The following is a 15330-nucleotide window of genomic DNA, read 5'->3' as shown; positions in this document are numbered from 1 at the left end:
CCGCCAGACTCCAATAATATGGAAATCGGAAACCTGACTCGCCTTTAAAAATATAAACAAACTATTGAGCTTGTTTAAAAAAAACAACCGGCTGCATTTCTTTATGCAAACTCCAGTTTTTGCTAGTCGCACAGGAACGATATTGGGAGTGAGTTAGGCGAGGTATGAGGAGGCAGCACAAGGGGTGAATGAAAAGGCCTGCAAGCAGGACAGTGGCTGCCTCCGGCAGATGGGTTTGGCAGCATTTGGTTCTTGGGAGATTTTATTTTTTCAGATTTTATGGATTGACATTATTACTAAGGTGAGAGAGGGGGAAGGGAGCATTTAAATGGATGGACAGAAGTGACTTCTGGTGCACTGTCTGACGCCCCTCCCACCGAATGTCCTGCTCTCGATGCCCAATTGGGCACGGCGCTGTCCTGCATGCCAGTTAGCCAAAATTTCCAGCAGCCGGCTGTTAATTGGCCGACATTCCCACTTGAACTGAAGTGCTGAAATATAGGGTGTGGGAGCAAGCGTTCCACACGCTTCCAGCTCCGCCTCCCTTATCCTGCCAGAACCCCTAACACACGGTTAAACAGTTTTGCAATGTATTTTTAAAACAGTACATAACTCATCGATACATGGATTTGAACCCCTACTCACCTGATCCCACTCCTATCTATCCAGTCCTAACTAATTGCAATGGTTTTTCCTTCCACACCTCACCATTCCTTGGGAGGCACCGAAGGATTTATCCTCGATTCCTTCTATTTCTCATCTACCAGCTGCCACTGGGTAACATCGCCCCAAAATATGCCATGTTCCACAAATACACTGATTACACTCACTTCTTACCACCACCTCTCTCCATTGTCAGGGGAGGGCGTTGCTTAACTCTGCTGGCTGGGTGGCTGGTTTGTGATGCGGAGCAACACCAACAGCACAGGTTCAATTCCCCGTACCGGCTGAGGTTCTTCATGAAGGCCCCACCTTCTCAGCCTTGCCCCATGTGTGATGACCCTCAGGTTAAATCATCACCAGTCAGATCTCTCAAAAAGTGGGGAGCAGCCTATGGGACTCTGGTGACTTTCGTTTGCGATGTGTTGCATTGTTTGTTCAACTTTTAGTATTGGAGGAGTTGACATTTCTTCCAACTATGATGAACTCCATTTCCTAGCCCCTGATTCTGCCCTTTCTGCTGGCCACACGATGAGCTAAACCAGACTGTTCACAACATTACCATCCAAATGACCCAAAAGTGAGATTTTGACCCCCATATCCGTTTCATTACCAAGACCATCTTTCACTTCTCGAACACTAGCCAACTCTATCCCTGATTTAGCTCACTCGCTGCTGAAACCGTCATCTAATTTGTGCCTCTTAACTTGAATATTCCAATCCTTAATTGGTCTGCCTCCTACCTTGCATCCTCTGTAAACTCCCGCTCTGCCACATCTCTGCTGTCTGCATCCTAACTCATACCAAGTCCTGTTCATCCATCACCCTCTGCTTGCTGACGTACAATCGCTCAGGGACAGGCCGACACGAGGGGCGTCATTCTCCGACCCCCCACCTGGTCGGAGAATCGCCGGAGATTGGCGTGAATCCCGCCCCGCCGTCCTCCGAATTCTCCGGCCCCCCCAAAAATCGCCCCGGCGTGAATCGCGCCGCCCGCCTCGGAGAATGGCGGGAACCGGCAGGACGCAATGGGCCCGGGGCCACCCGAATTCCCCGGGCCGCGATGGCCCGATGTCCCGCCCGTTTAACGAGGGTCCCGCCGGCGTAAATCAAAGTTGGTCCCTACCGGCGGAACCCAGCTCTGTGGGCGGCCTCAGGGGTCCTCGTGGGGGCGCGAGTCAATCTGGCCCCGGGGGGTGCCCCCACGGTGGCCTGGCCCGCGATTGGGGCCTACCGATCCGCGGGCGGGCCTGTGCCGTGGGGGCACTCTATTCCTCCGCGTCAGCCTTGTACCGATCCGCAATGGCCAACGCGGAGATGAACCCCCCCTGCGCATGCGCGGGGATGATGCCAGTAGATGCTGGCGCTCCCGCGCATGCGACAACTCGCACCAGCTGGCGGAGGCCCTTCTGCGCCGGTTGGCGTGGCGCCAAGCCCCTTCCCCGCCGACCGGCGGGGCGCAAACCACCCCGGCGCCGGCCTAGCCCCTGAAGCTGCGGAGGATTCCGCACTTTTGGGGCAGCTCGACGCTGGAGTGGTTCCCACCAGGGTTTGCACTGTATTTTCCCGCCCCGACGATTTGCGCAGAATCCCGCCCGAGGATTTTAAGATCCTCATCCTTGTTTTCAATAATTACTTTTATTATTAAATCTGTCCAGGGACACACCCTGTCCCAAGATGACTCCTCCACCCTACAACCCGCTAGATCTCCAGAATCCCCCCCCCCCCCCCCCCCCCTCCCGCGTTGTGCATTCTCTGGGGCCCAAAGCTCTGGAATCCTTTCTGAACCTTTCCATCTCTCTTTCTTTCATTAAGACAGTCCTTAAACCTACTTTTTTGACCAAGCTTTGGTCACCAGTTCCAACATCATTTTACGTGATTTGCTGTCAAATTTCATTTGATAATCTCTCCTGTGAAGCACCATGGGATGTTTTGCTATGTTAAAGGCACTATATAAATGCAGGAGGTGAAAAGAAAAATAAAATCACTAAGAAAATGGTAAAAGCATGAGACATAATTTAAATTTGAACTTAAGTTCTAGTTTTCATTGGAATTGCAGAGTTTCATTGGAACTCCTCACAGCGCCAGGGACTCGGGTTCAATTCCGACCTTGGGTCACTGTCTGCATGCAGTTTGCATGTTCTCCCCGTGTCTGCGTGGGTTTCCTCGCACAAAGATGTGCAGGTTAGGTGGATTGGCCATGCTAAATTGCCTCTTCGTTAAGGGGTTACTGGGATAGAATGGGGAAGTAGGCTTGGGCGGGGTGCTCTTTCAGAGGATCGTCACACACTCGATGGGCTGAGTGGCCTCCTTCTGCATGGTAGGGATTCTATGAATGTGGAAATGGACATTTGTATTCATCTTTTTGCGAAGGAAAGCCCGAGCCAGATGGTGAATAAAATCTCGAGTGTCACTTACAGCCTCTTCCACAGTTGCAGCACCTTTTGACCTTAAGCGCAATGTTTCCCTTCCACTTCCAACCTTTCCCTCGCCTGTAGATTTGCCACACTTGGTCCTCCGAGCAATCATGTCTGTAAAATTCAGATTCAAAGAGTTATTCATAAACTGAAAGAAGTGTATACAGTGGCCCTGTTTCAGCATGAAGTCCCAATAGTTTTCAGTCCGAGAAATGTAGCTGAGAAAATGCAGGGGGTGGTGGCTCTACATCCTGTCCTGCCTCTGCAGAGCCATGGAAATTAAAAACAGGAGAGGTAAAATATGATGCGCCATCACCCATTTTAAACTCGCGCAAAATCAAAATGACTCCTAAGACTCTTAAAGTGTAGAAGTGCAGATTGAAGACATCATAGAAAGGTTTAGAGGATCCTGGGTTCTGAGATGCATTGACTGCAAAAGGAGATGATGTTGAATTTGTACATTACCATCTACACCACAGTTGTATTATTGTGTGCCTTTCTGGATATCACCAGTTTGATTCTCCGGTCCCCCTTGCCCCGTGTTTCTCGGCAGCGACCCGTTCCCTGGTGCTGAGATTCATTACTCCTGCTGCTTGTCAATGGGATTTCCCATTGGAGCCACTCCACACCACCGAGAAACCCATGAGCGGGGGATGGCTGCAGCCGGGAACAGTGAATCTGAACAGCCGAAGAATTCCGGCCCACATTCCAGGAAAGATGTTGGTCATAGGAAGCCTTTGGTGAAGATTCACTAAATCATATCACAAATGGATTATAGTTGTCAAGGAAGTCTCACACAGTGAGTCTGTTTTGACTGTAACAAACTGGTGGTTCTACTCAGCAGTTATCAAAATCATGGAAGACTTTGAGAAAATAAATAGCGAAAGGTAGTTTCCATTGATTAGACAAAAATGGAACCACAGTAGTCATACAGTACAGAATGAGATCATTCAGCCCATCTAGTCTGCAATGATGCAGTCAGATCTAGTCAGACTCTGAAAGAGCACCCCAACCAGGACCTCTCCCCCTCCCCGGAACTCCACCTAATCTGCACATTTTTGGACACTAAGGGGCAATTAATGATGGCCTTTCCATCTAACCTGCACATCTTTGGACTGTCGGAGGAAACTGGAGGGTCTGGAGGAAACCTACGCAGACATGGGGAGAATGTGCAAATTCCACACAGACAGTTACCCAAGGCCAGAATTGAACCCTGGGGCCTGGCACTGTGAGGCACCAGTGCTAACCACTGTGCCACCCAAAACTATGTAACCCATAACTTCCTCGGGGTGGCAATCAGTGGCAGAGTGCCACTCGATAGTGACTTTCCTGTGCTTAAAATGGGAAGCACCCGTCTTGCCCGATCTTCGGATGATCGGAGATCGCCACTGTACCCCACCTCGGCCTCCAATTTCCCTAGCCACAGGGATTGGGAGATGGGAGAGATTTCAGGATTTGAGCAGCTTATTATTGATGGAGTTTGGCGCTGCGGACTGTGGGACTGAAAGAGCCTGTGGAGGCAAGGCAAAAGCAGCCCCCACCTCGCCACCAGCCCCCACCACCGTCTGACTCACATGCTCTACCCACCCTCACACTGTTGGCTTTTTCAAGATTATACTTATATTTAATTATTTACTATACTCTCACTCTTAACAATCATTGCTGGAGCAAACTAATGGCAAGTGAAACACTGACAAAAGCGTTTGAATTCTTAAGCAAGCCCCCTGTGCCTATCCCTACTGCTCGACAAAGGATGTGTTCACCCACTGATGGACCCAGAGAGGATCAGTTACGAGGAAAGATTAAAGAGACTGCATTACAGTCTAGAAAGAAAGGATTAAAGGGAAAGCCTCATTGAAGTAAAACATTAATTACTGTAGATACGTGGACCTAGATTGTTAACGTGGTGCATAAGAAGAAGAATGAGAGGGTATTAAATTAGAGAAATTAACTACAAGTAGATCGAAAACATTTACAAGTTCAGGTCACATTTCTTTAAGGGTGATATGGAACAGTCTACCAAACAGGTTAAAATGGGCAAAAACAAATAGGGGTTTTTTTCAAAGTACAATTGGATGTTCTGATGGGAGAGTTAATATCCTCGGGGAATGTGGCAAAAATTAACTATTTTGATTAGTTTTCCCTTGGTAGTCATCCTTTAATTCAAATGTAATAATCCAGTTTTAAAAATGAGCTAATTCCAGGTCCTTGACCTAACTTTAAACATTGAGGCAATGTTTTTGTTACCTTTAAGGTTACAGACTTGAGTTAAAGACCCAAGTACATTAAAAACAATATTCAAGTTTGAAGGTAGGAGTCAGGGTCCGCTTGGAGCACGGATAACACCCGTCACTCATGGGATCGAGAGCCCTGCAAGTTTTTTTTCTGCCTGCTTGGTGCCAGCTGGGATGAGGGACACCTCCAACTTGTTTGGAAAGATGCTGGAAAAGGAAAAAGCCAGGATCCAGTCCTCGTTGTCCATGCTGGAACCAAAACAGAGGAAAGAGTAGGCAAGGAGTCCTGGTTGGAGAGTCCGGAAGTAGGAACTCAATTAAAAGAGTAAAATGCTAAAGAAGTCTGACTATCGACATTAATTTTGCATCCCATCAACTCCATTGGTTGGGCAGGGTGTACCATCTGCCCACCCTATGCCCAATCCAGGTTCCAATTGAAAGTCACCCTGTCAAGTTCAAATGTCCCAGTCATAAGTGAAAACTCACCAATGAGCCCATTCAAACTTCTGTTTCTTGTAAAATTATAAGGGCCTCACTTTAATAACTTTGAAAGTGGAAATAACGAATTCTATAAAGTAGCTGTATATCACATATGCATTAATGCTGACTGTAATTTCTCACAAAGGAATATATACTTTAGTTCACAAAAATACTTATGATCATCTCCCAAAGCTTAAGCACGTGCACAGCAAATGTGTAAGAAGACAAATTATAATTCAGAAGAGGTGAGACAGGAACATCCATGATAAAGATCTAACATGAAAGGAGAAACTGAGATCTAAAATGTGCAACAGCAGGAAAGTCTCTTTTCAAAGAAGAGTAAGGCCATTTAGTTACGGCCTCCATTAATCTTGTGGGATTAGCATTTAAACAAAACAGAAATACCTTGAATCAAACAAATATGGGCCCATATGTAAATACTGAAAAGGAATAAAGACCACATTAAGTGGAACCAAAATAAAGAGTGAATAGTTTGAAATAATTGCAAGGGCTTAAAATATGAAGTGATTGGATCTAATTAGAACTGAAAGTTTGTGAATGCCAATTTTCCAGATTTGTTGCTTAATCAACAAAATCTGTTGTATTTGCTTGGACATCTTTTGGGAGCTAACCTCACAGGAATTTGAGGAATTCTTCATTAAATATGCACTGAAAAGCTATCGATTTAGATTAAGTTTGCAGGTTGTAGCTGCGCAGCAGAGCAAGGGCCAGAGGCACTGAGCGCCGGAGGCCGGAGAGAGAGCGAGCCTGGTGGGTTGCAGCTGTTCGGAATGGCGGGAAAACTGTTAAAAGAGCAGCGTAGCGAACCTTTACTGAATCCAGAGGCGAAGCTCCTGAGGTAGCGCCAGATTCAGAAAGTATAGGGTGAACACGAGTGTGCGGTATCACAGGTAAGTCTTTCTCTCTTGGACCTTTCTGACTTTGGAAATGAAGACTAGGTAGGGAAACAGAAATTGTGGGAAGTAAAGATTAGTGGTATAATTCAAAACAAACTGAAATTCTCAATTAAATCAATTCAGATTAAATAAAATAGGGAAGCAGGGCCAGGCAATGTGCTGTAGCTGCAACACGTGGGAGCTGGTGGACACCATTGTGGTTCTTAGCAGCCTTGCCTACAACAAACGTCGGTTGCTTGTGGAACTTCGGCTCAGAGTTAGTGAGTCTGAACTTCAGACATTGTGACACATCAGGGAGGGGGAGAGTTACCTGGATACAGTGGAAATTGCCGTGACCATCCGGCGCTCAGCACAGCGAAGCCTGAAGCGGGAATCGTGATTGGGCAGAGAATTGTGCGTAATGGGAAATATCCGTTTTCCGCCCGGTGCCAACTTCGCCGTCATGCTCCGGTCCTTTGCTGCCGGCGATATCGAAGTTTATACCCCACATCGGCAGGTCCATGTAAAACCGTCATTTGCGTGGATTTAAATCTCATTAAAGGCTTGGATATTTCATGCTCCAGCCTTCCGCGATGCTCTGCCCCTCGCAAAGGGAAGTCTCGCAGGTGCGAATTAGTGCAAGTATTTACAAGTTGGGCCTGGGCGCCATGGCTACTGAGGGAGAGATGGAGTTTAGAAAAACTCTCAAAAAGTCTTAAAAATTGTCGGGCTTGCGGGGGTTGGCTGCCTGGGCCGGGGGTAGTAACGGGGAACAACTTGGTGCCAAGCCTGTGTGGACTTAGGGTGTCCCTCTCAGGATAGGGATGCCTGACTCAGACCGCCATTGCTGCAGTGTGTGATTTAAACGCACCACTTTAGTGCCACTTACAGGATCCTGGCTGCTCACACTGCTGAGTGCTGCCTGGGTCCTTTAAATGCTCAGAGAGCCTCTGGTCTTCTGGGATCGCACCCAGGCCATCCCCCTGGACACCTTCATACCCCAGCTGTTTCTTCAAGGGGATGGGCATGACCAAGCTCAATCAGGGACCCACCAGCTCTTGCCACTCCTCAGAAGCGCTACCTCACTGCAGAGGAGGCAGGAGATCAGCAGAGCTCACCCCAACCAAAGGCACCCGCACCGTGGCCTCTGGAGCCCTCTCTGTTTCCCTGCTCCTCTCAGGACAGAGGGCTCACCAGTGACCCTCATTCCCCAGGATCACGAGCTGTCCCCTCCTGATGAGGCTGGCAGCGCTGACTGCCTCTGCCACCTCCTCCCAGGAACGTTTCAGGTGGGAAGATGTATGTCTGCAGCCCACCCTGGGGAAGAGGGTATCCCTCCTCTCCTAACTGGCATGTAGTTGTGGGTCCACCTCAGACACCCGATCTCGGGGGAGCAGGTCTTCTGTGAGCCATCTTTGTGCTTGCAGTGAGTTTGTGGTAAGTGGAGCGCCTAAAATCAGCTCCAGCTGTCAGGTTCCTTGGTGCTAATTATGGCCTCACTGGTTACAACGCCCGCTGGGCCAGGAATTGGTCTCAATTCGCACCGGCAGAGTGCTAGCCCATTGGCGTTGTCTTGACTTGCTTACCGAATAGCATCCCCAACAGAAGTGCGAATCACACGCTATTCAGTCCTGGCGGGAATACTTGGGGGGGCGATTCTCCAATATGGAGCCCAAGTGTTCGCGCCGCCCATAGAGGGCCAGCACGGCGCTGGAGCGGTTCATGCCGTGCCAACCTGCGCATACGCGGGGGACTTCTTCAGCGCGCCGGATCCGACTCAACATGGCGTCGGTGTTCAGGGACCGGCCGCGCCAGAAAGTAGGCCCGGGGGGAGAGGCCGGTCCGCCGTTCGGTGGGCCCCGATTGCGGGCCTGACCCCATCGGAGGCCCCCCCCCGGTGAAGGAGCCCCCCTCCCCCCCACCCCACCCTACCACCCCCCACAGGCCGCCACCCGACAGGGTCGCGCAGAGTTCCCGCCGGCAGCGACCAGGGGTGAACGGTGCCGGCGGGACTCTGTCCTATCGGCGCGGCTGCTCGGCCCATCCGGGCCCGAGAATCGGCGGCCCACGGCCGACGCCGCGCCAAACGCGTCGCCGCAAATGGCACCGGTTCTCCGCACCTCGGAGAATCGCGCGCCGGCATCGGGGCGTCGTGGCGCGGTTGCGGTGATTCTCCGGCCCGTCGCGGGGCTCGGAGAATCGCCCCCTTGGTCTCCCAAACGGACAATTCCAGCCATAGTATTCCTTTCTGCGTTAAGATATCAACACAAATTAAGTTCACATTTCCTTTGAATGCTTTCAGACATCACGGAATAGAATTTAATATTTGTACCACAGAATGACCTCACCATCATCTTCCCTAGCATTGGCATATTTAGATATGAACTTCCAAATATGGCTAACCTAAGTTGTACGTAATTGATTAAAAGTTATAACAACTGCCCATCAGAATTTCGAAATATAAATTAACAAAATAAGTTGAAACATTTGCAAGTTATATTAAACTTGTATGTTTGAGCTCCAATGTGCCCTGTTTTCAATTATGAGTAAATACTGCAAACCCAAGAATCTCTGTGTTTTAATGCAAGGAAGAAAACCTCAATATCTGGAGCTGTTTCTAATCAGCAAAGGCATCTGCAACATCAGCCCTGGTTGTTATTTCATTCCAGGTCCAAACAAGGCAGAGCAGAACAAAATCAATCATATTTGACTGGGTGACGAGTAAAGATTCTGAACTCCAAGACACTGATGGGACATCAAGGGAAGAAAACATTCCTGGTAATGGAAAATATGAGTGGAAAATCAGAATGTAGGAGCCATCTGGAAGGCATGAATTCAATCTGAAAACTACGGTTCATTTATAACTCACGGGAGGCCGTGGCATAGAGGCCAGACTCGTATTCTCTGGAACCGTGCTCTGGGGAACGGTGTTCGAATCCCGCCATGGCAAATGGTGAAATTTGAGTTCAATAAAATATCTGGAATTTATTTAGATAATTCATTGTCGATTATTGTAAAAACCCACCTGGTTAACTAATGTCCTTTAGGGAAGGAAATCTGTCGTCCTTACCTAGTCTGGTCTACATGTGACTCACGACCCATAACAATGTGGGTGACTCTTAAATGCCCTCAGGGATGGGTAATAATTGCCGACGCCCACATCCCATAGACGAATAAAACAAAAACTGGTTTCACCTGACAAAGGCACAAGAACATAATGTTTCTTGACCCATGGAAGATGGTGTGGAGGGGGACAGGATTGTACTCATTGGAGTTTAGAAGGATGAGGGGGGATCTTATTGAAACTTACAAGATACTGCGAGGCCTGGATAGAGTGGACGTGGAGAGGATGTTTCCACTTGTAGGAAAGACTATAACCAGAGGACACAATCTCAGACTAAAGGGACGATCCTTTAAAACAGAGATGAGGAGGAATTTCTTCAGCTAGAGGGGGGTGACTCTGTGGAACTCTTTGCCGCAGAAGGCTGTGGAGGCCAAATCACTGAGTGTCTTTAAGTCAGAGATAGATAGGTTCTTGATTAATAAGGTGATTGAGGGTTATGGGAAGAAGGCAGGAGAATGGGGATGAGAAAAATATCAGCCATGATTGAATGGCGGAGCAGACTCAATGGTCCAAGTGGCCTAATTCTGCTCCTACGTCTTGTGGTCTTATGGACTGACCCTCTGAAAGAGCATCCCAACTCGGCCACCCCCGCCCTATCTCCGTAACCCCATAACCTCACCTAACCTTTTGAGACAATTTAGAATGGCCAGTCCACCTAACCGGCACATCTCCCACTTCCGAGCGATCTTGCCTAAAAAGGGGGTCACCGCATCCTTAGCCCAATGGCTACCTGTTGAAAAATGATGCACTCTTTACCCTTGAATTTTGAACATACACCCCTACTAAGTAAGTGTCCTCACTGCAAGTGTGAAGTTAAGAATTTTTTCCCTTATATGTTTCCCTTGTGCTTGTTTCACAAGTTATGTCCTGTCCCACTGTATTTACATTGCACCATCTTTTTCGCATCCTGCTTGGCTGCAGGCGTCGACGTGATCCACAACACCATCCTCCAGGCTCCTGGAGAGTTTGATCCTGCATGTTGCCATTAGTATTTTCAATCTCTATCATAACAGCCCCGAGCTTCCATGGAGCGGCAGTCACCATTGGGTTGCTGATCTGCTCAAATGTTTCCATACCTGGACACTCCTCCGCATTTCGTGGCAAGTCATCTGAACCCGCCTTCCCCAGAAATTGAGTGGAGTGCCCATCGGAGATATCCATTACAGTGGACAAGCGTCAGGGGTGGAGGGAGTCAATGGCGGGCAGCTGGGGAAGGGGGACAAGACACTTGTCCTTTTTCTGGACTAGATGTCCTGTGGTAAGTTTAAAAGTTCAGTGTGAATGGGTGAATGGATGAATTTTTGTGAATGGATGAATGAGTGAATGGTAGGGTAGGTAGGTGGGGGAGGTAATTAGCAGAATGAATGAGGTAAGCAGGTGGGGGGGGGCAAGTGAGAAAGGTGGTAGTGGGTCTAGTAGTAGTAGAGTTTGGCTAAAAAGGGCAGTCAAGTTGGGGAACTAGTTAGGTCGAGTTGGGGGTGTAAACAGGTGGGGGGGGTTGTCCAGTCTGATCAAGAGGGTAGTCGGATTAGCTCAGGGGAGGGGGGAGTGGGTTGTCAGGGGGAGTTGACGGATGAGTCAGGGGGACGGTGTGAATGATTGGGGAGGGTTAGTTGTTTAACTATCCAGGAGTTAGACCACAATTGTTCAGCCCAACATTTCCTGGGTAACTATTCAGATAGGTCGCACGGGATTGTCCAAAGTTTCCGGCTCTAGCTCAGAGTTGGAGACATTCGTGAAAGTCCACGGAGCAGGGGAATTAGACATCGGAAGTTCAAACTTCCTAAGAAATTCCCATGGAGGTCAGCGCATTAGGAATTCCTCAGGGACCCAATTCGCATCTTGGGTCAATCTGAAGACTGGAAGATTTGGGCCAATGATATTCAGAGGCTCTGAAAGTGATATAATAAGTGGTTATATTTTCATTCAGTTTTATGAGTGGAGGCCTAGCACCACACTGAATTCAGAATAGCCTCAATATTATATAGTCTATCTCTATTACATATGATATGAAGATAATAATAAGAATCTTTATTGTCACAAGTAAGCTTACGTTAACACTGCAATGAAGTTACTGTGAAAAGCCCCTAGTTGCCACATTCCAGCGCCTGTTCGGGTAGAACATAGAACATACAGTGCTGAAGGAGGCCATTCGACCCATCAAGTCTGCACCGACCCACTTAAGCCCTCACTTCCACCCTATCTCCCTAACCCAATAACCCCATCTAATGGACACTAAGGGCAATTTATCTTGACCAATCCACCTAACCTGCACATTTTTGGACTGTGGGAGGAAAGCACAGAGGGAGAATTCAGAATTTCCAAATTACCTAACATCATGGGCGAAATTCTCCGGAAACGGCATGATGTCCGCCGACTGGCGCCCAAAATGGCGCCAATCAGACAGGCATCGCGCCGCCCCAAAGGTGCGTAATGCTCCGCATCTTTGGGGGCCGAGCCCCAACATTGAGGGGCTAGGCCGACGCCGGAGGAATTTCCGCCCCGCCAGCTGGCAGAAAAGGCCTTTGTTGCCCCGCCAGCTGGCGCGGAAATTACATCTCCGGGCGGCGCATGCGTGGGAGCGTCAGCGGCCGCTGACAGTTTCCCGCGCATGCGCAGTGGAGGGAGTCTCTTCCACCTCCGCCATGGTGGAGACCGTGGCGGAGGCGGAAGGGAAAGATCGCGGGCCAGGCCACCGTGGGGGCACCCCCCGGGGTCAGATCGCCCCGTGCCCCCCCCAGGACCCCGGAGCCTGCCCACGCCGCCTTGCCCCGCCGGTAAGGTAGGTGATTTAATTTACGCCGGCGGGACAGGCAATTTATCGGCGGGACTTCGGCCCATCCGGGCTGGAGAATTGACCGGGGGGGCCCGCCAACCGGCGCGGCGCGATTCCCGCCCCAGCCGAATATCCGGTGCCGGAGACTTCGGCAACCGGCGGGGGCGGGATTCACGGCAGCCCCCGGCGATTCTCCGACCCGGCGGGGGGTCGGAGAATCTCACCCCAGGTCTTTCGGGACTTGTGGGAGGAAACCAGAGCACCTGGAGGAACGCAGACAAGGGGAGACTCCACACAGACAGTGACCCAAGCCGGGAATCAAATCTGGGACCCCGGAGCTGTGAAGCATCAGTGCTAACCACTGTGCTACCGTGCATGATAGATGATGAAGAAGATTGATGAGAGAGAAAAACAATGGATTCAAACAAACAAAGTCAAGAATGGATCTTTTTTTTTCCTTTACATTTTAGAGTACACAATTCATTTCTTCCAATTAAGGGGCAATTTAGTGTGGCCAAGGTCAGCACGGTGGCGCAGTGGGTTAGCCCTGCTGCCTCACGGCGCCGAGGTCCCAGGTTCAATCCCAGCTCTGGGTCACTGTCTGTGTGGAGTTTGCACATTCTCCCCGTGTTTGCGTGGGTTTCGCCCCCACAACCCAAAGATGTGCAGGCGAGGTGGATTGGCCACGCTAAATTGCCGCTTAATTGGAAAAAATGAATTGGGTACTCTAAATTTATTTTAAAAAAGAAGAAAAAAAATTTAGTGTGGCCAATCCACCTCTTCTGCATATCTTTGGGTTGTGGGGGGTGAAACCCACACAAACACGGGGAGAATGTACAAACTCCACACGGACAGTGGCTCAGAGCCGGGATCGAACCTGGGACCTCGGCGCCGTGAGGCAGTAGTGCTAGCCACTGCACCGCTATGCTGCCCGTCAATAATGGATCTTGTCAGTGGTGGCTCAAGTTGGTGGCACTCTCATCTCTGAGCCTTCAAGTTCAGGTTCGACTCCACGGTTTGAGCACAAACATCAAGGCTGAAGCTCCAATGCATTATTTGGGAAGCATTGGACTGACAGTAGTGCTGTCCTTTGGCTGAGGTATTTGTTAAACCGAGGCCCTATCTGCCAGCTTGGGTGGATGTAAAAGACCCCACGGCACAATTCCATAGTAGAACAGGGGAGTTATCCTTGCCAATTCTTACCCCTCAATCAACAACATTAAAAAGGCCTGCCCTGTCATTATCACGTTGTCATGAATGGGATCCTGATTGAGTGCCACATTCCTGATTTACAACAGTGGTTACATTTCATGGAAGTATTTCATTGGCTGCAAAACACTTTGACACATCTGGTGCTGATGGTAAAGAGCTATACAAATGCAGGTCTTTCTTTTTATGATCATTAAAATGTTCAGAAACTACTAACCATTCAGCAACTCAGTGTTAGCCACAATACACACAGTGCACTAATTGAATTATTCTGGTAAAAGCTCAGGTAAACTGAGGGAGAATTCAGAACGTCCAAATGACCTAACCTGCACGTCTTTCGGGACTTGTGGGAGGGAACCGGAGCACCCGGAGGAAACCCACGCAGACACAGGGAGAATGTGCAGACTCCGCACAGACAGTGACCCAAGCCGGGAATCAAACCTGGGACCCTGGAGCTGTGAAGCAACAGTGCTAACCACTGTGCGCCCGTGCCGCCCAATGACCCCAGCTTTGACAAAGACTTATCCAGCCTCGAAACGTCAACATCCATTCTCTCCCCACAGATGCTGTCAGACCTGCTGAAGTTGACCAGTATTTTCTGAATTCTTCTGGTCTAGCTTGGTTTGTGTGACTGATTGATGGACAGCTTCTCAGAAGTACGGTGGGTTTAAGAGCCATAAAAGCACAAAATTATTAATGGCTTGTTTCTTTTTGTATTTTGTCAAACATGTTTTGAAAATCTCTAGCTTTGTCTGGAGTACTTACTGCAGTGTATTGTTAAGCTAGACACTGAGCACATTAACTGAGGAGAAATACAATGAAAAGAGAAAGCAGAAGAGTAATTACCGAAACTAAAACAGAAAATACTGGACAATCCCAGCAGGTCTGACAGCATCTGTGGAGACAGAGGGAGCTGAAGTTTCGAGTCTGGGTGACACTTTGTCAAAGCTAGGGAGAACTGGAAATGGGGGGGGGGGGGGGGGGGGGGGGGGGGGGGAGATGCATAGTCATAGAATTTACAGTGCAGAAGCAGGTCACTTGGCCCATCGAGTCCGCATCGGAAAGACCAAACCACCTAAGCCCACACCATCCCACCCAACCTTTTTGAACACTATGGGCAATTTATCATGGCCAATCCACCTAACCTGCACATCTTTGGACTGTGGGAGGAAACCGCAGCACCCGGAGGAAACCCACGCAGACACGGGGAGAACGTGCATAGAGCAGTGGGGCTGGATAGAGGGTCAGCCATAGAGATTGACACAGATGTCATGGGCAGAAAGACAAAAGGAATGTAAATGGATGTGATTAAGGCTAAAATGAGTGCTGATTGGGGCTTATAAAGAGATTAGAATGTATGAATGGCAGAACAAAGGTGAGCAATGAGTTAAAGGGCAGCTAGGAACAGAAGGCCCAAGTAGGGTGGGGGGAGACGGGGGACAATGGTGAGAGAAAAACAGATCAATGGAAGAAATGAAAATCAATTGATAGAAATCAAAATGGGGTGAAAGGTGGAGGAGAGAGTTCACAGTCT

At 49.2% G+C, this 15330-nt stretch overlaps 1 protein-coding gene across 1 annotated transcript in view; it reads right to left on the bottom strand.

Annotated features, from left to right (window-relative positions):
- The window catches only part of LOC140394788 (PDZ domain-containing protein GIPC3-like), a 90794-nt gene that overhangs the window by 24826 nt on the left and 50638 nt on the right, over positions 1-15330 (bottom strand). The window contains exon 4 of the mRNA XM_072481984.1: positions 3079-3191. Within this exon, the coding sequence (XP_072338085.1) occupies positions 3079-3191 (113 nt within the window). The remainder of the gene's footprint in view (positions 1-3078; positions 3192-15330) is intronic.

Source organism: Scyliorhinus torazame, chromosome 18, assembly GCF_047496885.1.
Source record: "Scyliorhinus torazame isolate Kashiwa2021f chromosome 18, sScyTor2.1, whole genome shotgun sequence".
NCBI lineage: Eukaryota > Metazoa > Chordata > Chondrichthyes > Carcharhiniformes > Scyliorhinidae > Scyliorhinus > Scyliorhinus torazame.
This window is presented reverse-complemented; position numbering and strand designations above follow the sequence as displayed.